Here is a 26,162-nt window from a genome sequence, read left to right on the forward strand (position 1 = left end):
AGTGACAATTTATGTCGGGATTTACATGATTCTCATATTTGGCTTGAAAAGTGGTTGTTTTCAATGGTTCAATGTCTGTCTGCTTTGGGTATTCCTAGCAGCGCCATCAGGTTTGCTGTATCATGGTCTCAGTTGTTAAGGTGGAGAGGGGAGAAACACGCTGCTATTTGGCTAAGATATGTTATTCGGTAGTGTGTCTTACATCGGGAAAGCCTCAACCACCATTTCCGATAAATCACCTCAGGGTAAAAATCTAGTCCTGAGTGGTTTACCTCCCCGTATAGATATTTTTGTAGGTCTTTAAGGACCGCTGTGGGAGTCAGGTTTGGCAAGGTCTGGAAGAGATATAGTATCCTCAGGAGCATGTTCATTTTTCTAGAAACTATTTTGATAATTTTTAATAATTTTTTCAAAAGTTAACAGAATATAGGTATTTGCATTTATTGGTGATATATACTTCTTGAATTTTAGAGGCCTATAAAACAAGCTCCTAATAGGGGTACCACTGCAATTTTAAGTATCTACTATATTTATAACTAAAGGATTGCAGTAGAAATCTCCGATATCTGCTGCTTTCCCACTGTTTTTCAAATGCAAAAATAGTCCCCACAGGTTTTTCTGTGGACAGCTATTTTGTGTGATTTTCAGAACTTGTGTCACCATCTGAAGATGGAGTTAGCCATTGAAGCCTTTTGGAGAGCATTGCGATAGAGTGATCTTCGGATCCCTCACCGCATCTTACCTGCTCCCCCCTCTGGTTACTATCGGAAAGGTGGCCACTTTGCAAAAGTGACCATAGTGGAGATAGGAGATAGGTGTTCGCCGGGACAGCTGTTTATCATGACTGCCGTTCCTGAAGAACACTTGAATGCTTATGCGCTTTCATTCCTTATCTCTGCGATAAGGGATGAAAATGATTGCCAAAAGTGCCCTAATTAATAAATATGACCCATAATTTTACATTGTTGCAACTTAAATTTGTTATTGTCAAGGAGTAGCTTAAGCTGATGATCTGGGATGTGGATGTTCTGTTCTGTTTTCAAAAGATGGATCTTACAACCTATTAGTAGGCTATAGAATTCCAAATAATTGAATAAATTGGAGACTGACATACACATATCAGCCACAACATTAAAACCAGTAACAAGTGAAGTGAATAACATTGATGATCTTGTTACAATTGCATCTGTCAAGAGGTGAAATATATTATGCAACAAATGAACAGTCAGTTCTTGAAGTTGACGTTTTGGTGGCAGGAAGAATGGCCAAACGTAACGATATGAGCGACTTTGGGTAAATTGTGATGGTTAGACGACTGGGTCAGAGCATCTTCAATCGACAGGTCTTATGGGGTTCCCTGGTATGCAGTGGTTAGTACCAAAAGTGGTCCAATGAAGGACAACCGGTGAACTGGTGAGAGAGTCATGGCCGCCCAGACTCATTGATGCGCAGGCTAGCCCGTCTGGTGCAATCACACAGACCGGTCAGAGTGCCCATACTGACTCCTATTCACTGCAGAAACCACCTACAATGGGCACGTGAACACGAGAAATGGACCATGGAGCAATTACAGAAGCTGCCCTGGTTTTATGAATCATATTTTCTTTGTGGACAGCCGGGTTCATATGCATCGTTTATTTGGGAATGAGATAGCACCAGGATGTACTTTGGGAAGAATGTAAGCCAGCAGAGGCAGTGTGATGCTCTGGGCAGTGTTCTTCTAGGATACCTTGGGTCCTTGCATTCAGGTGGATGTTACTTTGACATGAACCACCAACTTAAAGATTTTTTCAGAGCAAGGAAAAAGAGTTCAAGGTGTTGACTCAAATTTCCCAGATCTCAATCATATTGAGTATCTATGGGAATGTGCTGGAAAAACAAGTCTGAGCCATGGAGGCTCCATCTCACAATGGGGATCTACACAATATTAGGCAGGTGGTTTTAATGTTGTGGCAGATCGGTGTACAGTCATGGCCAAAAGTTTTGAGAATGATACAAATAGTATTTTTCGCAAAGTCTGCTGCCTCAGTTTTTATGATGGCAATATGCATATACTCCAGAATGTCATGAAGAGTGATCAGATGAACTTCAATTAATTTCAAAGTCCCTCTTTGCCATGACAATGAACTTTATCCCAAAAACAGTATTTCCACTGCATTTCAGCCCTGTCACAAGAGGACCAGTTGACATCAGGTCAGTGATTCTCTTGTTAACACAGGTGAGAGTGTTGACGAGGACAAGGCTGGAGATCACTCTCCCATGCTAATTGAGTGAGAATAACAGACTGGAAGCTTTAAAAAAGAGGTTGGTGCTTGAAATCATAGTTCTTTTTCCGTTAACCATGGTTAACTGCAAGGAAACACATGTAGTCATCATTGCTTTACACAACAAGAGATTCACAGACAAAGATATTGCTGCTAGTAAGATTGCACCTAAATCAACCATTTATCGGATCATCAAGAACAAGGAGAGAGGTTCAATAGTTGTGAAGGCTTCAGGGCACCGAAGAACAGCCAGCAAGCGCCAGGACTGTCTCCTAAAGTCGATTCAGCTTTGGGATCTTACACCACCAACGCAGAGCTTACTTGGGAATGGCAGCAGGCAGGTGTGAGTGCATCTGCACGCACAGTGAGGCAAAGACTTTTGGAGGATGACCTGGTGTCAAGAATGCCAGCAAGGAAGCCACTTCTCCTCAGGAAAACATCAGAGATAGACGGATATTCTGCAAAAGGTACAGGAATTGGACTGCTGAGGACTGGGGTAAAGTAATTTTCTCTGATGAATCCCCTTTCAGATTGTTTGGGGCATCTGGAAAAACGCTTTTCTGGAGAAGGAAAGGTGAGCGCTACCATCAGTCCTGTGTCATGCCAACAGTAAAGGATCCTGAGACCATTCATGTGTGGGGTTGTGTCTCAGCCAAGGGAGTGGGCTCACTCACAATTTTGCCTAATAACACAGCCATTAATAAAGAATGGTATGAAAACATCCTCAAAGAGCAACTTCTCCCAACCATCCAAGAACAGTTTGGTGATGAACAATGGCTTTTCCAGCATCATGGAGCACCTTGCTATAAGGCAAAAGTGATAAATAAGTGGCTTGGGGATCAAAACATGGGTAGGAGACTCCCCAGACCTTAATCCCATTGAGAACTTGTGGTCAATCCTCAAGAGGCGACTGGGCAAACAAAAACCCACAAAATCTGACAAACTCCAAGCATTGATTAGGTAAGAATGACTGGCTATCAGTCAGTATGTCGCCGATAAGTTGATTGACAGTATGCCAGGGCAAATTGCAGAAGTCTTCAAAAAGCAGGGTCAACACTGTACTTATTGACTCTTTGCATAAACTTTATGTAATTGTCAATAATGTCACGCCTGAAGATCTGTCTGTACTCAGACTGGGTTGTGTCTCTGGAGCTGGACTTGTGACTACATAGACAAAGCCGGGTGGCCTGATAATGTCCCTCCGCATGTAGTGAATGGACTGGAGCACATAGTGGTTACACTAGCAGGGGGGAGCAGACAGGAACTGAATTGCTGGACTGGACTGGAACCGGGATGCTAGACCGGACTGTAAACTGGATATTGTAACCGGAATGCTGGAAGAGGATTGCTGGAACCAGAATGCTGGAAGAGGATTGCTGGAACCAGAATGCTGGAAGAGGATTGCTGTACCCGGAATGCTGGAAGAGGATTGCTGTACCCGGAATGCTGGAAGAGGATTGCTGGAACCGGAATGCTGGAAGAGGATTGCTGGAACCGGAATGCTGGAAGAGGATTGCTGGAACCGGAATGCTGGAAGAGGATTGCTGGAACCAGAATGCTGGAAGAGGATTGCTGGAACCAGAATGCTGGAAGAGTATTGCTGTACCCGGAATGCTGGAAGAGGATTGCTGGAACCAGAATGCTGGAAGAGGATTGCTGGAACCAGAATGCTGGAAGACGATTGCTGGAACCAGAATGCTGGAAGAGGATTGCTGTACCCGGAATGCTGGAAGAGGATTGCTGTACCCGGAATGCTGGAAGAGGATTGCTGGAACCGGAATGCTGGAAGAGGATTGCTGGAACCGGAATGCTGGAAGAGGATTGCTGGAACCGGAATGCTGGAAGAGGATTGCTGGAACCGGAATGCTGGAAGAGGATTGCTGGAACCGGAATGCTGGAAGAGGATTGCTGGAACTGGAATGCTGTAACCAGAATGCTGGAAGAAACCAGAGGGGATGGAACCAGAGTGCTGGAATTGAACTGGAGCCAGAATGCAGACTGCACTGTCAGAGCTGGGATAGTAGCAAAACTGTAGCAAGATAGACTGCAAACTGCTGGGAACTAAGTTGGCATCTGGAATACAACGATGTACTGGCAAGAGGTAAGTGCTCCAGGAAGTTCTTTTATAGTTGCTGTCGATTGCTGATTGGAGACTGCTATCAGCTGGGCAGAAGCAGCACTCAAGGAAATGGATCAGGTGACTATATCCAAGATGGCAGCTCCCATGAACTGGTTTTGGAGGGAATCTGAAATGGAGGCTGTTATCACCTGATTGGCTGAGAGGAATCATGTGACCGAATCCAAGATAGCTACACCAATCCTGATTCTGGAGGAATCTCTGTAAGATGCTGTCCAGTCTGTCTCCAGAGAGGTCTGAAACCAGCATAGCCTGAGGACCGCAGGGACAACTTGGAAAGGCAGCAAAGAGGTAAGTGACAGAACCTGAGAGTCTGGTGTATGACAGTACGCCCCCTTTTGAGGGTAGTCCCTGGACACCTTGGGCTTCAAAGGGAATTTTGAATGGAAGATATGGACCAAGCATGGAGCATATACATCAGTGGCTTTAATCCAGGCTCGTTCTTCTGGGCCATAACCCTTCCAATCAATAAGGTACTGAAGATGACAAATCTGTGAATCGAGTATTCTTTCTACTTCATAATCATTTTATGTATCATTTGAATATTTTAATACCTGACATTCCAACTGATACAAAAGTATAAGCTCCAAAACTTCCAACCTTATTTGAATTGATCAATGGGATCATGAAATAAGAATTTGTATTATCATTCTATTCTTTTTAGGGTGGAGTCTCTTAAATTACAAATTAATGTAGAATACCAAATGAAGTTAGCAAAAAGAAAGAACACAGAGGCGCCAAATAGTGCAGTAGTTTAATAAAATAATCTGAAAACTATTAGGTGATAATAAAATGCATACCAAATAAAGTAATTTGAAAGCTCATCAAACCGTGACTCCTAGATGTCTCAGAGGGGACCATCTAACCGGTCTTCAAGCGTACGAATGTAGCAAATAATCAGCAGATCTGTGTAGCTCATCAATATGTGCTCCACAGGTTCTCAGACATATATACCAGGTAGAAACCAGAAAACAACGAAAACCAATAATAGTGTAGTATTTTATAACTTATTAGTGAAGTGTCTTGCACCCAACACCCATAAATTAATGTGCGTACCAAAATTCACTATAAAAACAACTTACATGAAAATGGTCCATAGGGCTGCTTGCTGAGGTTCCCGTCTACTTCATAGGTATTCTGGCCAAAGACAATCCTTAACCGTACCCAGGAACACAAAAGTAGAGATACCATATAGTGTAGTATGTCTGCGTGACCACTTTATTACATAATATATACAAATATGCACCTACAATAAATAAAAAGATACAGCGCTTATCTGTAAACCATATGTGGCTGATCAATGTCCAAAATAGCCTTCCCCAGATGAATAGATGATATCTCCTCCGCAACTCCCTCACGAAAAGTCCAATGAAGTTCACCCCCATGGGCTTCCACAGGTTAACAGATATAGGCAATAAGTAAGACAATATAGTATATACCTCAACACGTTCCGTCTTAAAAAAAGCCTTCGTCAGGAGGATGTAGAATACCACTTAGCTCAGGTTTGGTGTTCCACCCAATCCATTGTGTCGCATGAATGCCTGCCACCTGGTCTTGCTCTCCTCGCTTCTGCTGGCATTTTGTTAATGAACGACACACTGGGGTAGATTTACTAAAACTTGTAAAAAGTTAAAAGTGGAGGTGTGGCCCATAGCAAGCAATCAAAAATATTATTTTATCTCATAAGTAATAGATGTTGCATAAGCAAGCTGTGATAATAATGAGGTGGTAATTTGCTTATTTGTTGTTTGCTACAATAGTTTGTATTGATATATAAGGCAGCATTTGAGTCATTACTATTATCAAGTGTCTGATAAATAATCAATTCCTAAGTATGAACCATGTGTTGGTCTTGCGTCAAACACAAATAGATCATGCTTGAGTGAGTTTCTGGTGCTTTGCTCTGATCTGCGATATTACTGCACACCAATACCAATATAATAAAAACATTGAAAAAAGACTAAAAGATCACGGCAGCCATATATCATCAACATTTATATAGCGCCAGCAAATTCCATAGCGCTTTACAAATGGTAAGTAACGTGTCGTGCACTAACCTTCTCTTGTCCTCTTGGTGGGCTCAGCCTGATACTGGTTCTTAAACTGGTAAAAAAAAAAAACATTTCACTTTTGATTGGGGTATAAAGTCTATATAGAAGTTAAAGTATAAAAGCAAACCTAATTGTTCTCATTATCCTTTGCTTAGAAGTAAGGCATGCTGAACATTGGTGGAAGATTACTTCAGTCCTTGTTTTCAAAGAAAACACTTGCTGGCTGAAAATGTTGTGCTCCAGAATTGGGTGCGCCCTCATGACAAGATCTTCAACAGCCGCTGACAGAGGAGACAGTGGTAAAAAATTGATACCACAGTATCACAAAACATCCTATGCCACTAGCAATCGGTGCTGGTTATCCTGTGGTGGAGAGTCTAATTGGAACCCCGGCTTTCACCAGAGATCCTTGCAAGAAAGTGATGGACTTCATTGTGGCAAACCCACAGGTTGTGGTTGCCTGACTAGTCTGACTAGGCCGCTGCTGACAGACAGGAGAATACAAAGATATAGGCTAAAATCAGGGCTGGCTGCTCAGGTTCAAAGCATCTATAAAGCGAGAGCCTGGTGAACAAGAGAACCTTGACATCAAGTATGACAGCTGAACACAAATTCACTATTTATTGATCAATGTTTGCTACATGTGACCGTCATAAGGTCATCCTCAAATGCATCAAACAAACAGACATCTTTCTTAACTGAGTGTGGTTCCAACTGCCTGTCTCTGTGTTTCACTTAACATCAACTCCGAGCATTTAAATACATTTTATTTATTCTCCAGAATTCCAGAATCTCCATGAGCAGCTACACTACTTCATTTGACTTGAGTGTGTGGTGTATTGTGGGAATTACAGTCCAGAGAACTATAACACAAGTTGGTAACACAAAATGCAAAATGGCAAGATAAGAAGTTATGTAGACCACAGAAACATCCATCCCAGTGAAGCGGAAAGCATCAACCATAAACTGGAGCTTGTCTGACTGGGGTCTTGGGGATATGAAGGCAGAAGAGGAATCTTCTTGCTTACCATCCATTAGGCACCCATTGGAAGTAATAATCTCATAATGAGGGTTGGAGTTGACATCAGGAGACACAGTGGCCAAACAGTGATCAATAAAGAGAATCATAGGGACATGATTCTGAGTGTCCACAGAGGCAGTACAAAAGCTGCAAAGGCATCAGGAAAGTGATAAGAACCGCCTTTAACAGACTATGACTCCAGAATGTTGTTAGGGCTGTCATTGACAGGTTATGGTTGTAGAAGGTGGTCATTTCTTTCATTGCTTGCTTTTGGCTGCTTAAGGTGGTCAAGACATTCATTGACAGTTTGTGATTCCAGGGGGCTGTCATTAACTGATTATGGTTCCAGAAGGTGATCAGTACTGCCAATTAAAGAACATGGTTCCAGAAGGTGGTTAGGAGTGCCACTAACAGCCTGTTTGATTATGAAAGATCCATTCCTGGGTTTTTTCCAAAAATCCCTACTAACGAACATCTGAGGCTGGGTGACTTACATCCATAGGCAAGTGAGTGCTGGTAAGCCTGCTTGCTACATCAGAAAGGGGGCCGGTGTAGTAAAAGACAACATTACCCTGGTCCCAGACGTTCATGAACAGGATTGTGGGCCCAAACATAAGAATATTCTACATATGGCTCTGTAATAATAATACTCTATTGTTCTCACAAAGACAATTTTTTCATTTGTCATGTTCTCATTTTAATAAAATGTACAGTGCAATATAACCATAAACCACTATTACAGTACAGTCAATAATACAATATGCTTAGAAAGTAAGAAACATACAATGAAAAGACTATAATAGAGATGATACAGTTTTATCATGCATCCAAAAAAAGACATATATCAAGACAGCCACTGCTCAATTAAAGGGGGTTATATAGTAGAAGGTCAAGTAGGGGGCTAACCGCTAAGAGAGAGATATAAGAAGGCCCGACTGGAGTTTGCCAAGACACACCTGAACAAGCCAAATTTTCTCTGGGAGAATGTCTGTAGACAGATTTGACCAATTTAGAGCTCTTTGGAAAAAGTACATCATCCCTGTTTACAGAAAGCAACATGACAAGAACATCTTCCCTACAGTCCAACATAGAGGATGTTCGGTCATGTTTTCGGGTTGATGGGCTGCATCCGACACTGGTCATCTTGAATGTGTGCATGGCATCATCAAAACCGGAGATTACGAAGTCACTTTAGGGCACAATATTGAACCCAGTGTCAGAAAGTTTGTTCTCCATTGAAGGTCACAGGGGTTCCAGCAGGACAATGACCCCAACACACACTTCAAAAAACACCTTGGAATTGTTGAAGACAAGACACTTGTCTGTTCCAGCAATGAGTCCAGAGCTAAATCATATAAGACCACCAGTGGAGAAATCTGAAAACAGCATTTAGGAGAAGGCACCTATCAAAACTGGAGCAGTTTGCACAAGAAGAATGGACCAAACGGCCAGTAGAGAGGCACAGGAAGCCCATCCATCTCTATAAGAAGCGGTTGTTTGCAGTTATTTTGCCCCAAGGCTGTGCGATCATTTGTCAATGACTTGTCTTTTCCTTGATTTAAAAGGATATATAGCATTGAATTGAGAACCAAAAACAGAGAAAGAACTTTGACCAAATAGTACTGCTGCTAATTTTACCTTATGTTTAGAGGAAATGGTGAGTTATTTGAAAAAAATGTGAAGGTGCCAATAATTTTGAACACAACTGTATATAACATTTCCACTATAATTTCAGTTTTATGGAAATATTGGTTTCCTTACAATGCCGCTACACACTAAAAAATATAAAAAATGAGGTAGAGTATGTTTAAAGCTTTAAATAGGTAATTCCACACAACAGTAGTGTTTGGTAAATTACAAGACAAGATTTATTATATGATCCCACAATCTCAGCCATTGATGGAGCAAAACAAAGAAAACCCAGGTTAGCATTTCCCAGGGTGTGGCTGAGAATTAATTACAGTAAACATGCAACATAGCTGTAAAAATTACTGGCAACACTTATTCCAGATATGAGCATTAATTAAAATCTTGAGTTTTGCTGCAAAATGACCAAGTTAAAAATGATGTGACCAAACCACTTAGTAAAGTTCCTTCACTTAAGAAAATGTTTTTCTCTGCACTTACAGAAAGAATATGGCTTCCCTCTAGTGTGAACTCTACAATGATTAACAAGTCATATATGTAAACTATAAACTGTGAAGATAATTATGGCTTATCTCTAATATGGATTTTTTGATGCCTACTAAGAACTGAGCTACTAACAAAACATTTCCCACATTCAGCACACGAATATGGTTTCTCTCCGGTATGAATTCTCTGATGTATAACGAGATCAAAGTTTCTGGTGAAACATTTTTCACAAAAAGGACAAGAATATGGCCTCTCTCCTGTGTGCATTCTCTGATGCATAAGAAGTTCTGAGTTCCCAATAAAACATTTACCACAATCACAGCAACAAAATGGTCTCTCTCCTGTGTGAGTTCTCTGATGTTTAACTAGAACAGAGATGCTGATAAAACATTTCCCACATTCAGTGCAAGAATGTGGTTTCTCTCCTGTGTGACTTTTCTGATGCTTAATAAGGTCAGAGCTACATGTAAAACGTTTCCTGCATTGAGCACAAGAATATGGTTTCTCTCCAGTGTGAATTCTCTGATGTTTAACCAGGTCTGAGTTACTATTAAAACATTTTCCACATTCTGAACAATGATGTGGTTTTTCTCCAGTGTGAATTCTTTGATGTATAAAAAGAATTGAATTACTGGTAAAGGATTTACCACATTCAGAACAATAATATGGTTTCTCTCCTGTGTGTATTCTCTTATGTTTCGAAAGATCTGAGTTACTGTTGAAACATTTCCCGCATTCTGTGCAAGAATACGGCTTTTCCCCTGTATGAATTCTTCGATGTTTAACAAGATCCGAATTGCTAACAAAACATTTTCCACATTCAGAACAGTAATATGGTTTCTCTCCCGTGTGAATTCTCTGATGTTTAACTAGATCTGATTTACTGATAAAACATTTCCCACAATGAGAGCAGGAAAATGGCTTCTCTCCAGTATGAATTCTCTGATGTGTTAGAAGTTGTGAGTTTTGTGTAAAACATTTCCCACATTCAGAGCAAGAATATGGTTTTTCACCTGTGTGAATCCTCTGATGACTAATAAGATTTGATTTACGTTTAAAACACTTTCCACATTCAGAACACAAGAATAGTTTCTCTATCACCAGATGTTTTTGTTTGTCTCGTTTAAGATCCTCAGAATAAGCAGATATGTATTGCATCTGTTCTGCAGCTGTATAAATATCAGAGTCTGTGAGATTTTCTTCTTCACATGAGGTAGATTCCTCTTTAATAAGAAAAGATGTATATGGTTTATGATCTGTGGGATTATAAACTTCAGTCTCAATGAGATTTCCATCTTCACATGAGAACGATTCCTCCTTAACATGAGTAGATTTATATTGTGCATGATTTGTAGTTGTATAAATGCCAGTGTGTGGGAGATTTCCTTCTTCATATGAGACTGATTCAACCTTAATATGAGCAGATGTATATTGTGATAGACCTGTGGGTGTATAAAAGTCAGCGTTGGTGAGGTTTTTTCCATCACTTGAGACCGCTTCCTCCTTAATAGGAGTAGATGAATATTGTGCATGATCTGTAAGTGCATAAATGTCGGTGTCTGTGAGGTCTCCTTCACATGACACTAGTGTCTCAGTAACATTCTCCACACAATTCATCATGTTTTGTTCATCTGTTGAGGAATTTCCAGTCTGGATATCTATAACAACACTGTGATCCTCCGTCGTACAAGGGTGAAGAAAGAGTGGTGTGGATATTTTTGTAGACTCAGTGAAATCTGTTGGAGAGAAATACATTGTGTTTAGATGAAACAACCACATGCCGATGCTATAGACTAAGGCATGGCAAGGACAACAGCCAGTTCTCCAACTGTGACCATCAGCATAATGTGATCTCACCCACCTTCCAAATTCTCCTCACTCTCACAGCCTGATAACAAAGTAAAACATAAAGAATGCCCTCCTAACACTATCAATTAGCACCTGCAGCTGTACACGTAACTGCTGCTGGTCAGGGCTCTGACCTTGTGGTAAGGTCATAGGTCCTGTGAGAGTCAGCCTGAGAAGAGGCCTGATGCTGTGTGCACTAGAGCGTTTGCATTTACGGTGCATCGAGATACTTGTATTATATGGGCTAGGTACAAGATCTCCCATTGGCAATTACAGACTAAGAACAACTGTGTACAAACTGTGAGCTGGCTAGACCAAAACTGTTAGACTGTCTTTGAGGTTTGTGTGATGCATGCGTCAACTGTTAACCCATGAAAACATCGATCTCTGGATTTTTCTATGTTCTTTCGCCTTTCTTTTGAATTTATTGTAACCCAACTCAGCCATCAGCAACAATTTTTATGGCTACAGCTCAGTGGCCTCACTTACTACATATATGCTCTTTTTGTAAGAAATCCCATCAAAGATTGCACCAAATATCTTCCATCAGCATTCATGTTTTCTCAACATTCCTGTCCCACCACCCAGTTCCACTATAAAATAATTTCCCAAACGCCGCTCCTCTGGAATTCCCAACTTTAAATCTGCTTACAACAGTCCCACAAAGCAAATAAATCTTATAGAAGGGCCTCACAAAGTCTCTTTCATTAGACTTTTCCTTTCCCCTCTTGACAAATCAGCACACACAGAAAAAGATCCCCCCAAGGCAACATATTTTCTTTTCAATCCCCACATTTCCCTAATCCTGAATATCAACTTGACTATTCCATGAACAATTCATATATGACATATTCATATATCAATGATGAAATGGTAATTTTATGGAAATTCAGCCAATCAGAAAAATTGCCTTGGCCACCACTTTCTCTCAACCCAAAAATCATGTAATCTCTCGTTGGCTATCTCATTTCTTTCTTTGTTAATCATCCCTCAAGTGTCATCTGCTTTGCCCAGTGCCCCAGATTCTTCATTTTATCAAACCAACCCACATATCTAGAAGTGATTAATGGGAAGTTTATGAGGAAGGGGACTAGACAATGGCACTGGCTCTCCCCAAGCAGAAGAAGGTTTTCCTGCTTAGACCATAATACGCTTCAGAGGAGGGATCAATGGAGAGCAGGTAAGTGACGTTTTATTTCACATCTCTCAGATAACTCCACCTAAACCTTTGTAGCTTTGGGTGTAATTACCATTTAACTGTCTTCCAATACTCTCCCATCAATTTCATTCAGTTGTGATAAACCTATACACAATACTTGGGAACGGGACCTAGAGGAAAGGGATGGGTGTGTCATAATTGGGGGTATGGGCAGGCCCAGAAATGACCCAAAATAGGATAGTGAAAACACAAATCACCAGGATTGGCCTGCAGATTGGGCATAAAAATATGTCTAATATATACAGTCCACTAGTGACAATATTAATAATTAAGCCAAGTCCCCTTAAAATACTCAAACCTTGTGTTCTTTTTTGAAGCAGCACACTATCTCTGCAAAACACCTCCGTTAAAACTAACAGCTTATTGTGCTCTCTTAGTTATCATATCTCATTTGTGTTTCAACTTGAAACTCCATTCCATCCATTCACTAACTTTATCATGCTTCAATGAGATTCTGGTCAAACCAAGAAAGAAGAGGTTATTCTGAGATATCCTCTGACATAATAGGGTGGGGGTTCCTTTAATGAACGTCAAAGGCTCAAATCTATTTCTCTACAGTTAGCGGTTTCCCGAATTAGCAATATGTTTGTTTGCCTTCCCATGGGGCTCCAAATATTCCTCTGCAGGCAAAAGAAATTCTCTTCATCTATCCTCTCCAGACCTAGTCCCCTCTCCACAATAATACCCACCCCACAAAGTCCACTGGCGCTAGAGTAATCTCTCCTATCCTTTTCTACCCACATTCACATCTATCATTATATCACTGCCTCCTATGAACCAGCACAAACATACATACTTTCCTTATACAGAATTACATTATTCTTCTAATCCAAGCACTCATAAAAACGCAGCAGGGACAACTGCAGCCAAAGACATTTACTATACAATTAGCACAAACTCCTTCTACCATATAGATACATGTCCCTCAACTGCTAGTCCTCACATCACTAATTTGATCTTACATTTTATTCTATTATATATATGAAAAATATTTGCTTGAACTCTGCAGTGTAACAATCAACTACCACTTTTCACATTTATAATATTAAACCCTTCCCACTTCCTTACAACTCCTCTCCCCAATCTATACATTCTCCTGTCCTGATCTGGCTGTCCTCCATCTTAATCAAACACAAGAAACTGCCCTTGATCAAGTGGCTCCAGCTTCCCTTTCCTATTGCTGTCAATTACAATCTCAGACCTGGCACATTAAGGAAAAGCACTGTCTTCAAAAACTCTCCCCTCTCCCACAGAGTAGGACGTCAATGGTTTAAGTCTCAATCATCTCCTGACTTCTTCAAATATACGGCTATATACCACTTCTATTGAAAAGCTCTGGATTATTATTATTATTAATTTTTATTTATAGGGCGCCACTAGGCGTCCGTAGCGCCGTACAGGGACAAACAAAGTTACAATACAAGGTGAGACAGCACAGTACAGTAAACAATAAGCACAGTAACTCGGTGAGCTCAAAGCACAGCTAGAGGGGCGGGGGAGGGGAGAGGGGAAGGTCCTGCATACGGCTGAGCCCGAGAGGGAGGGCCCGGATGACAGGGAAACCCCCAGAGGGGAGAGGAAGGAGCGAGAGGGGACGGGGGACGGGGGGTCCTCGAGGAGGAGGGCCAGGTAGCTGGAGAGCCGAGTTAAGAGTGGTGAGGACAGGAGGAGAGATGACCCTGCTCAGAGGAGCGTACGATCTAAGGGGTGGGGTAGACAGACAGAGAGACACAGGGGAGAGAGGGAGAGATAAGGATAAGGGAAGGGGAATGAAGGGAAAGAGGTAGAAGAAAAGGTAGGAAATTAAGTGGGAGACTGGAAGACTTTAAGAAAAAGGTGGGTTTTTAGAGCCCGTTTGAAACTGGACAGATTAGGGGAAGTTCTGATAGAGGGAGGGAGCTTGTTCCAGTGGAGGGGGGCAGCGCGGGCGAAGTCTTGGATACGCGCATGGGAGGAGGTGATCAGGGGGGAAGAGAGGCGACGGTCATTGGCAGATCGGAGGGCGGGATGGAGCATGAATAGAGAGGAGGGTGGAGATGTAGGGTGCAGTGGAGTTGGTGAGGGCCTTGTATGTAAGAGTGAGGAGCTTGAAGAGGATTCTGTAGGGGAAGGGGAGCCAATGAAGGGATAGGTAGAGGGGGGAGACAGATGAGGAGCGGCGAGAAAGGAAGATAAGCCTAGCGGCCGCGTTGAGGACAGATCGAAGGGGAGCGAGATGAGAGTGGGGGAGGCCAGTAAGGAGGACGTTGCAGTAGTCCAAGCGGGAAATGATCAGAGAGTGAATAAGACATTTGGTGGCATCTTGGGAGAGGCAGGGCCGGATGCGAGCGATGTTACGCAGCTGGAAGCGGCAGGATTTAGCGAGATACTGGATACTGCAAAACATGTTTATGTCCAATCTCTCATCCCTGCTCAGACTACAAATGCTTTTTTAATACATTTTGATCTCTCCACAGCCCTCCTAACCCAAACCATCACTGCCCAAGATGTTGCTTCCTCTTCCATGAGCAACAACCTGCTCAATTCCTTCCCTGTGTCACCTTCTCTTTATTAGATTCTAGACATATAGAGGAAGAATGTACTCTTTTTCCCTCCCAATTGACTCTATCCTCTCACAAATCAGTCAATTGCTTTCTCCTGTGCTGATCCCAACCTTAACTAACATCTGTAATTTGCGCAGACGGCCGGAAGTTCGCGTCTGGTTGCATGGGCAGGAAGTACAGGTGGCCGTCCCGAAGGGACAGCGGGACGGCGCCTGACAATGTCTTTTTTTTTAAGGAATGGGATCAATTGAAGAAGCCGCAATCCAATTTCAAATGATGTCTCCCTTTCAAAAAAACAGTAACTGCTAAGTGGGACTCCGTACCTAAAGCTGATGCTGTAGTGGACTGTCTTGCAACAAAAATTGCTGTCCCATTAGAAGTTGGAGGTCTGGCATAGCCATGGCCTTGGACTCTCATGGAAGGAAGAAGACCAAGAATGACTCCTAGCTAACACAACCACCATCAGGCTTGGAGGATGGCAGGATTGTGAGGTATACAGAGGCCTGGACACTAACTACACATGATCACTTTGCTCGGGACATTATAAACAAAGGGTACAAGATAGTTTTTTGTGGTACCCTGAAAAATGTTTTTGTGAAATCAGACTCAGTCATCTCCTATGCCAATGATGGCATTATAATGAGACTTGAGTTGTAGAACAGCTGGAGAGCTGCACATTTTCTAACTCTTGTATATATTGACCAACAGGTGGAATATTACTATATGGTGGTTGCCTTGGAGGAGTAGCCTAAATATTTCCTGTGCTGCACAATGTGTCTTCACCTTTACCTTCCCTTAATTAGTAACTATCCATGGCAAAGTGTCTACATTTTTTACCTTCATAGTATTTATAGTTATAACATCAAAGAAAGGAAGCAAAAAGAGCTTAAAAAGTGATTAAAGTAAATATAACATATATATAACAATATACGTCTCATCTTGCAGTAGTGGACTCTTTCAAAGATGCCAGTTTTTAGATATTGCAATAATCAATTGTGCAATAAAATATTATCTTATATCCATTCCGGAGTATAAAATCTGCCATCTATTAGAATTCATATATACAGATTTTCTATTATCATATACATATCTTTGCATTTACACAGGAATATATATTCTTTCATTAGAGATATTTTTATATCATATATAATTTTGAATTATTATGCGATGTTAAATATTTTTTATCCTTATGTGATTCGTTACGTTCACTTCAATCACTTACAGTGCTTTCTTTTTTTGCTGTTTGTATATCTTTATTTGGGGATTAGGGATGGGCAACTATCCCTGCTGCTGGGTGACTTGTTTCCCTTTAAACTGCATAGTTATTGGTAGTATAATTATGTAGCGCTTTGATGTTGTTTTGTGTTTTTTATATAGTTATAACATCCCCTGATACTGAAACTCTAGACGGTGGTAACTTTACATAAAATAACCCAAAATCATACGGAGATTAAAAATTGACCCTTCCCTGCTATCTTTAGGGAAGATAAATAGACGGAGCCTAGAACAGTGACACAAGAGTCTGCTACACCTGTACTATGTGAAGTAAATAACAAGACACAGGCATATAATAACACCTTATAATAAATGTCATTACCTGGTGTTACTCAGTTATGGCAGCAGCAATGTCTCTTCTCTGCTTTCTACTTCTTCTGTCTGAACCGGGTGTTGTCAATAAAGTACTTCCTGTCTGTGCGTTCCACCTGACTTCCTAGTTCTGCGGTCAACCTGACTTCCCTTCTGTGCGTTCCACATGACTTCCTTGTTCTGCGTTCCACCTGACTTCCTGGTTCTGCGCTCCCCCTCTCTTACTGATTTTATTCACTTACACAATATTATTTTCGTGGATGGTTTAGTCAGACTAGTATAGTCAAATAAAAGGGAGTAAACGCGAGGAACTATGAGAATGGTGGTCGACAAAAAACAAGTGACAGGATTTCACGATAATTTGGACTACAACTCCCAGAATGCATTGCTATATCATCTCCCAACAGATGACACACAGGGCCTGTCTACCACCGGATGTGAAAAATAGCAGCTAGTGACTTCCTGTCTTGACCTGGGAGAGGAAGAGAGGGTTGCATGTGAGTACTGCTGTAGTGTGCTCATGTATATTAATATCTTGTTCTCATGTATCCATCTTGTATATTGTATTCTGTAAAACTCTTTCAGTCCTTCTCTGTGTCCTCTGTCTCCACCCCTTCACTACATCTCACACATTATATTCTATACACACGGCTCATGTCATTCCCCCATTCACTGTCATATTATTTCTAAATCATCTTCCCATTCATTCCTACACCTATAGATCGCCCCATTTATTCCTACACCTCACATATTATCATTCCTTTCATTCCTACACCTCCTGTATTATAATCCAATTCATTCCCACACCTCCTATATTATCATCCAAATCATTTCTACACATCCTATATTATCATCCCATTAGTTCCTGCACCTCCTATATTATCCTATTCATTCCTACAAATCCTATATTATTATCCCATTCATTCCTACACCTCCTATATTATCCTATTCATTCCTACACCTCCTATATTATCATTCCATTCATTCCCACACCTCCTATATTATCATTCCATTCATTCCCACACCTCCTATATTATCATCCCATTCATTCTTACACCTCCTATATTATCATCCAATTCATTCCTACACATCCTATATTATCATCCCATTAGTTCCTGCACCTCCTATATTATCCTATTCATTCCTACACATCCTATATTATTATCCCATTCATTCCCATACCTCCTATATTATCATCCCATTCATTCCTACACCTCCTATATTATCATCCCATTCATTCCTACACCTCCTATATTATCATGCTATTCATTCCTACACCTCCTATATTATCATTCCATTCATTCCCACACCTCCTATATTACCACATCTCCTATATTATCATCTCATTCATTCCCACACCTCCTATATTATCATTCCATTCATTCCTACACTTCTTATATTATCATCCAATTCATTCTCAGACCTCCTATATTATCATCCCAATTATTTCTACACCTCTTATACAGTTTTTCAATTTTTCTACACCTTCTTTGTTTTAATCCTGTCCATTCATGCAATTTCCAACTATGAATGATGCTATTAACTATAATTGCATTAGAGGGGTTTTAATCAGCTGTTTCCACTCATGATGATTGCTTCACTTATCTGTTATGCAGAAGCTACTGCCTAATGACATCCTGTTCCATCTTATACAAGCCAGACAGTTTAGTTCAAGCCACATACAGATGAGTGGGATGTCAAATTGTAGTTTAAATTACAAGTGGTTTCCGCACAACAGATTAAGTAGTGACTTTTGCTGGGAGTGAAATGAGCAGATGAAATTTCACGGGATCATGTAGGTTAAAGGGCAGCACCTAGTCATGTTTTTTTCAGTGTAGGTGGAAAACCCCTTTAAAATGAAGTTGTATAGTACATGCAATACAGACTTGCCACAATTGTTGAGGAAGAGCTAGAAAAGCCTAATGAATCTAATGTGGAGTGAACAGCAAGTGAGCTTCACTGTATTTTTTTCTCCGGTGCAGTTCCCTCTTCAACTGATATCTCATTGCAAACTGACGTGTTTCATGTACAGATTTCTCAAAGAAGTACTTCCTTAAAGCCCAGTCATGGAAGGAGTGTTGGTTGACCTGTGAAACCTCATTGGCTGGAATACACGGTTTGTGCCAATAGAGGCATGTCATTGAGAACCCATGCCCCCTCTTAGAGTACATTTGACGATATGGTGGCATGCAGTGGTCATTACAGATGTACTGGTGCCAGCGAGCAACGATTGCAGAATTTATAACCCTAGTTCAATTACAACGGAGGAAGCTTCTAGTTTTATAGATACATTAAGTTCCATGTTTCCAGGTTCTGGAGACCTTCTTGGTTGGTGAAGGATCTATTAATTTTCTCTCTCTGATAACTGAACGTTTTCTGTTGTATTTCAGTTTACTATCATGTCTGCAGACGAGTCCCTTCCAGGTGGAGCTTCTGAGGCTGGGGGCTCCTGGCCAAATTCCTCCTCCACTGCTCCCTCCGCTAAGTTTGAGCTGGAGAAGGAGACGGAGCTCCGGTTGGAGGTAGAGGGCTCGGCCACTGTGCAAGTGGAGCTGATCTCCGGGATGGCCGAGGTGTTTGGGACAGAGCTGACGAGGAACAAGAAGTATATGTTTCCACCAGGGAGCAAGGGCGCTATTTTCACATGGCATGGGTGCACCGTGCATCTATGGGGGAGCCCCGATGTAGCATACGTGTCCAAGGACACCCCCATGTTGCTTTATCTCAACACCCATGTGGGACTTGAGCAGATGCGGGTGCAGGCAGACCGTGAAGGGGAGAGGGGACCTCGGGTGCTTATAGCGGGCCCTTCTGATGTGGGCAAATCCACACTCTGTCGACTGCTGTTAAACTACGCTGTGCGGAGAGGTCGGCGCCCCACCCTGGTGGAGCTGGATGTGGGTCAGGGCTCCGTGTCAGTACCTGGCACAGTCGGGGCTCTTTGTGTGGAGCGACCGGCAGATGTAGAGGAAGGATTCTCATCTCAGGGCCCACTTGTCTATCACTTTGGATCAACCACTCCAGGGACAAACATCAAGCTATATAACAAGGTAAGAAGTTATATGTTAAAATTACTTATTTAGTATGGTAACACCGTTTATTATCAAAAAAAACAAGATATCACTTTACATTGCTAAAACATTAAACTGGTGCACAAATAAAGTCAGCCAATCAGGAGTCTTATTTATAGAGGTGTGAGGGACACTATTTTGTAATATGCCACAAGGAATCTTGAATCGCTGTCTTTCCATATTGTGGCTTCGCTACTTCTTCTCTGTATCGCTTTCCAGACATGTCCCAATTAAGTTGCTTTTTTGGTGACATTACCTATTGTATAATAGCTGCAAAACGTACTTTATAATTTTTTCATAAGCTATAGTAATAGGGTAATTTTGTTTGAGATGTTTATCACATGGCACGGCAAGTGTGCTGCTTATATAAAGCCGCGTCACATTCACACACAAGTATATATAAATAAGTAGAACTGTGTGGTCATTTTCTTTAACTGAGAAGAACATTGATTGTCTCACCACCCAACAAGATAGATCCATATGTACCTCAGTTATGGATTTTATGACTTGGTTAATCCCTTAATGACCAGAAGTATTTTGTACACCAAGTGCCAGACCTATTGAGGCATACAGTGGCTATAAAAGTATTCACCTCTTGTGAGGATACCAGGTCAATGGTTATCTCTTTTGTCACACCAGAAGGCCATATTATGTACTAGCTTTACACACCCTGGTCCCTCTATGGGTACAAAATAACACCTAGTCAAGCACCTGGTTAAACTAAACCTACTCTATTGTGTACCATGACAGATAGTGTAGCAATTACAAAACTTAAAATGAATAAGTAGGAGGGGGTTCACCGTAACAAGTCTCACACTCAACCCTATCCAAATAGGGCTATAATCAACATTCTTGGAGTACTGATCCTGCTCATGGTTGCAATCCTTTTCACACATCTACCAGCAAGGTAGGGACCTAGCTCAAGGTCTTCCTGCATTTATTAGGCTCATAAAGTGTCAAGGTCCATGGAGCCATGCAGCTGCAATCTACAGTTCCTTCCAGCAATGCTAGATTAGTGTAACAGCAGCTGTAACCCCTAGCTGGCACAGTCCGAAGTAGAACTCACTTGTTGGGGAGCGGCCCTCTGTTATCACCCTTCAGGTTCCCACGCTGTAGGGCGAACACCGGGAGGGTGGCAGCCCTAGAGCATGATTACCCAGGTAGTTGAAATTGAGCATTTAAAAACAACTCCTGATTTTAACCCTTTCCAGTCTTTTTTGGCGAAATAATGCTTTCACCGATTGACACTTCCTGGTAATTATAGCTGACTGCTAGCTGAAAAAAGAAAAAACAGCATTCAGTTTTTAAATGCTATATTGCTGCGATCATGGGGCAAGATCTAAACGAAATGGTGGCGTGCAAAGTGCTGCCACCATTTTTAATAATAGTTTATAACAGCCATTTTGAGATGTGGGATTTCCAGAATAACCGTTTAGAAGTGGCCCATCTGTCAAAAGAGGTAATAACACTTTGCAGTTAGGACAAACGTACCATAGCACATAGCAACCATTTAATATTTACATTCATTAGCCCAATTGGCAGTAGACTGAGCAAATTAGTGTCTAGTTCATATTTCACTATCATCATCATCATCAATTATTTATATAACACCACTAATTCCGCAGCGCTGTACAGAGAACTCTTCTCATCGGTCATTGCCTGATTGGAGCTTACAGTCTAAATTCCTTAACATACACACACACAGACAGAGAGACTAGGGTCAATTTTGATAGCAGCCAATTAACCTACCAGTATGTTTTTGGAGTGTGGGAGGAAACCGGAGCACCCGGAGGAAACCCACGCAAACACAGGGAGAACATACAAACTCCACACAGATAAGGCCATGGTTGGGAATCGAACTCATGACTACAGTGCTGTGAGGCAGAAGTGCTAACCACTAAGCCACCGTGCTGCCCACTATATAAATGTGAAATGCCTTTTTTAAATTTGCGGGATGATATTGAGAACTAGTTTTATAAATCAAATCAAGTGTGAAATTGTAACAATGTGATATATTTTCCGGCTTATCAGGTCTGTATATCATTTCTAAGTCTCTCTATCTTTTCTTCCCCAGCTGATCTCCCGTCTGGCTAACGTCTTCAACTTGCGATGTGACTCTAATCGCCGGGCATCAGTCAGTGGCTGTCTTATAAATAGTTGTGGTTGGGTGAAAGGATCCGGATATCAGGCACTAATACATGCGGCCTCTGCTTTTGAAGTGGACGTTGTGATAGTTCTGGACCAGGAACGTCTGTATAATGATCTGCGTCGTGACCTTCCCCACTTTGTCCATACGCTGCTACTTCCCAAATCTGGTGGGGCTTCTGAGCGTTCTAAAGAGTGTCGGAGGGAATCCAGAGATCAGCGGGTGCGGGAGTACTTCTATGGCCCCCGGGGATCACTCTATCCCCATGCCTTTGAGGTGAAGTTCTCAGAGGTAAAAGTCTACAAGGTCGGGGCCCCATCAATTCCTGACTCCTGCCTTCCTCTGGGCATGTCACAAGAGGACAATCAGCTGAAGCTGGTGCCGGTGTCACCGGGCAGAGACATGGTACATCATCTGCTAAGTGTGGTGCCCATTGATGGTGGAGAAGAAGAAGGAGTGGAGGAAAAAAATGTTGCTGGGTTTATTGTCGCCACTGGAGTGGACACTGAAAGAGAAACACTGACCGTGCTGTCCCCGGCACCTAGACCATTGCCCAAATGTATCCTGCTTATCATGGACATAAGATTTATGGACCTAAAATGAGATACAGAAAAGAAAAAAAAGCTATTTAACAAGAAGATTTGGAATGTGTTTTATCAGGGGGGAGAGGGATAGAAAATTGCTTGCTGTTTTATTAAACCAATTTTAATATTTTTCTTCCAGTTTGCCTAAAATTCCTTTACACGTGAATATGAGGCTTTGTTCTGGCATTTTCATACAGTGTAGTACAGAGATGTCAGAATGCAGTATCTTTTTAAGGGTTTTAAAATGGACCATATATACCAGACAACAGTCCAGCAACATAATGACATGAATCATAATGATTAGTAATAAAGAAGATCATATTTTAGGCTCTCGACCATAAAATATTGTATTCATTCCTCGGTCCAAACACATTTACACTATCGATAATGTGAATTATTCACTTACTATAATTAGAGACATATGATGCCAGAAGCCCATACAACTGTGTCAGAAAATTCAACAAAAGAACAATTTAATTAGTTAAAAAGCTCCATATCATTCCACCAATAGCCCCAAATTCATTTCTATACAACTTGCTGTTTGTGAGGGATGACAAGAGACACGTTATGTTTATCACATGACTCCTCCGTTGTCAGTCTCAAGAGAAAATGCAAGTAATTAAATGTAGATTCATAGTTCATTCTATTGTAATAGTTACTGTGTTTAAAACACAAAAGGTCAATTATTGTATTGCTTATAATACCAAACTGAATTTTGTACTGTTTTGTTTTTTTTATTTACAGGGAAAATAGAGAATAATTTTTGGAAAATACTTATTCAAATTTTCTACCTATGAAAAATTTTAAACAAGTGGATACACTCTTGAAATAAAGCTACGTTCCAGTTTCCAAAGTGTTTTTTTTTCTTCTTCAGGATCATAGGAGGATGTTGGGTATTAAGTTACCACCATTAGGAGGCAGGGTATAAAAACTGAAGAACATTTCCTCAGTTCCTATCACCCCTTAGTTTACCACTAGTCAAAACATGATACATAGGAGCCCAATAACAAAAAATACATTCAACGAAGAGCTGTTCTGTGCCCCTCCCCCCAATAATGTTTTTCCAATTAAAGTAATTTTGAACTTACTGTAAAATCCATTATTTGTGGCAGTAGGAACAACTATGGTTACGATGGAACAATGCCAAGACGGAAGGCTTAAGGTGATCCCTAGTAGAGAAAACAGAGCGTTCTTGAGGGGATAACGAGACGTAAAGGTGAGACCTGTCCCGCTGCCTGACATCATTGTAGGGTACTGAGAAGAATCTAGACCACCTAGGACCACCTCTATTGTGGACAACTTTGTTACCACCATTTTCATGCAATAGTGCAGTGAAGTTAAGGGATTGAATAAAAAGAAAGCCAACATCCGACGGCAGAGAGCAAAACTTCAGAAATGCTGAACTTTATTGAAGGTGAATCCTAAAAAGCTTTATATCCCAGCGCAAAGAAAATAAAAGTTTCACCAATTGATAAGTTTGGTTGGGTTGTGTAAACTTGGACGACATGAAGTTGAGAAATAGTAGTTTGAACAGGCGGCCCTGTCTAATGCTAAAATCCCCTTCAAATTTGGACTACCTCATCAGGACCGAAATTCAGATTTTTTTTTCTTATTGAGAAGCGAACCTGGTACAGTACTGGCTTTGAAGAGGGAGGTGGAGGTTCTTTAGTTTTTGGTAGTGCACCTCTGATGAGAAGAGAGAACCCAACACTGACCAATGAGGAGTAAACCGCTAGTGTCCTTTCATCAGTTTAACTTGCTGTTCATGTTCTTAACTTTCACCATGTGGGCCTTTTAAAATAATGTGTTATTGTTACTAAATGTTCAGTGTCAAGGAGCTGAATCACGTAAAACTGTCTGAGAAAATGTATAGTAATAAAACATCCGGGTACCCGGATCGGCCACTCAAAGCCTAGATTGTGTGCACTAGTGGCTGGGGTCCTGGAACCAAAAGTACGGAAAGTTCTGCACTCACTCTGGGGTAGAAAATCCACCAAGGGGTTAAATGCACAATCGTCACTTAAAGATATTTACTGGGAATATTCTCTTTTGTACGCCAACTGTACATCCTGTTGTTTTGTTAGGCTTTACAGGACAGGCAGTAGTGCCCCCCATCCCCTAACTTCTAGTAATTCCCCTGAGATCAGGATGCCCCAATCCACTACTGAGAAAAGGGTGCCTTATCCCCCTGACCCTTTTTCAGGTCTGTGGGATGTAGGCACAGTTTAAAAATGACAGTCTCCAAGCACAACGGTGCGGGTGAGTGCTCTGAGGGGAATACCGACTGGAGGCTACGACTCTGTCGGACTCCACGGATCCACGTATTAAGAAGGACAGCTGCAGCCTGCTCCTTAAATTATAGGTTTGTACCCTTTGGTGAATTCATCAAAAGTGGGCTGACGATAGATCAGTCCTCTGCCAAGCCCGTGAAGTGGGAAAAAACAAACCCTGTCAGCTACCCCTGAATATAAATGTATTGTTACCCCTTATGTATATTTTATTACATTATTACATTCCATGTACTGTTAAATTGATGCTAGCGTGTAACCATTGAGTGATATATACTGTTATAGTCAATAAACTCGCTATTTATTTTGGGAGATATCTGTCAAAATGGTGAATTGAACCTTAGTAAGATACCAGAAAGGGGCCCTGGTTATTCCTTCCTATATTTGTAAGTGTCTCCACACCTTTCTACTGGACACATCTTAAAATAAATCCTGTTATCAGATATTCCATTTGTGGTGCATCTTTTTTTACCACAACGAATAGAAATGAATGCTGGTGAAGAAACCAGATTTAGAGGCATCCCTGAAATCCCTGTGTACCAAATCATTGGCAACTAATAGAGTTTATGGTTCTAGTGTCTGTTTAAGATCCAGGCATAAGCCAATACTTTAGTAGACCTCATCTGATGGATTCCCATTCATGGCAAAAGTTTCCAATGTATCTATTGTCATTCTTCCTTTTGGGCATTTTTTCAGATAGATGTGAGAATTTTGGCAAATTCTTAACATTTCTTCTAAAGATTTCTTAATTAATACTATAACATCTTTTTCTAAGTCTATTAGATAATTGTTTGCTTTTTAAATTGGAATTCATCTCAGCAGTTACAATTGAGATGGAGGAACTCTCCATTGGGCATGCTCCTTACAATAGAAGGAAAGTAGGTCGGGTGGACCTACTTTATATATGAATTAATTATAGTGTTTCTTAGATGGCAGTCAAGCCTTCCTTAATAAAATAACACTAAGTACACAGCGTGATTAAAGTGACTCTATATAGCAGCAAAGGCTGTCTATCTTATCTGCAGTCTAAAATGTTTATCGAAAATGATATCAAACCTATGAATGAATGCAAACGCTTTTTAGATAATAGATTGGGTACATACTACAGGTTTTTCGCCCGATTATCGTGCAAATCACACGATAAACGACCATTAGGTCCAATATCACATTAGTGTGTACACTCCAACGATCATGTTTTATCGTTCCAAAGCATATCGTATAGTTTGAATTGATTTTATAACTGAACTAAAAATCTCTAGAAACAATGGAA

At 41.1% G+C, this 26,162-nt stretch overlaps 2 protein-coding genes across 3 annotated transcripts in view; one reads left to right on the plus strand and one right to left on the minus strand.

Moving 5' to 3' along the window:
- Nucleotides 1–8,307: 8,307 nt before the first annotated feature.
- LOC142159894 (uncharacterized) overlaps nt 8,308–26,162 on the minus strand; it is a 43,088-nt gene continuing 25,233 nt past the window's right edge. Inside the window, exons 1-2 of one of the 2 annotated variants that reach the window (XM_075214749.1) lie at nt 16,814–16,884; nt 8,308–11,342 (exon numbers count right to left, since the gene is read on the minus strand). In XM_075214749.1, the coding sequence (XP_075070850.1) occupies nt 9,682–11,226 (1,545 nt within the window). In that variant the 5' untranslated portion in view covers nt 11,227–11,342; nt 16,814–16,884 and the 3' untranslated portion in view covers nt 8,308–9,681. Of the gene's footprint in view, nt 11,343–16,813; nt 16,885–26,162 lie in introns of those variants that run through there. The other variant, XM_075214750.1, reaches the window with a different exon arrangement.
- LOC142159928 (polyribonucleotide 5'-hydroxyl-kinase Clp1) lies at nt 17,206–22,737 on the plus strand. Its single transcript, XM_075214812.1, has 3 exons — nt 17,206–17,300; nt 19,194–19,853; nt 21,949–22,737. Exons 2-3 carry the CDS (start codon nt 19,203–19,205, stop codon nt 22,621–22,623), a joined length of 1,326 nt encoding a protein of 441 aa, XP_075070913.1. The 5' UTR covers nt 17,206–17,300; nt 19,194–19,202; the 3' UTR covers nt 22,624–22,737.

Source organism: Mixophyes fleayi, chromosome 6 (genome assembly GCF_038048845.1).
Source record: "Mixophyes fleayi isolate aMixFle1 chromosome 6, aMixFle1.hap1, whole genome shotgun sequence".
NCBI classification, from domain to species: Eukaryota; Metazoa; Chordata; class Amphibia; order Anura; family Limnodynastidae; genus Mixophyes; species Mixophyes fleayi.

Excerpts from the sequence above, each read along its gene's own strand:
- LOC142159928 (XM_075214812.1), top strand. The coding sequence starts at position 19,203 with ATGTCTGCAGACGAGTCCCTTCCAGGTGGAGCTTCTGAGGCTGGGGGC. Across the intron at positions 19,854-21,948 it reads ACATCAAGCTATATAACAAG|CTGATCTCCCGTCTGGCTAA; the intron begins GTAAGAAGTTAT and ends TTTCTTCCCCAG.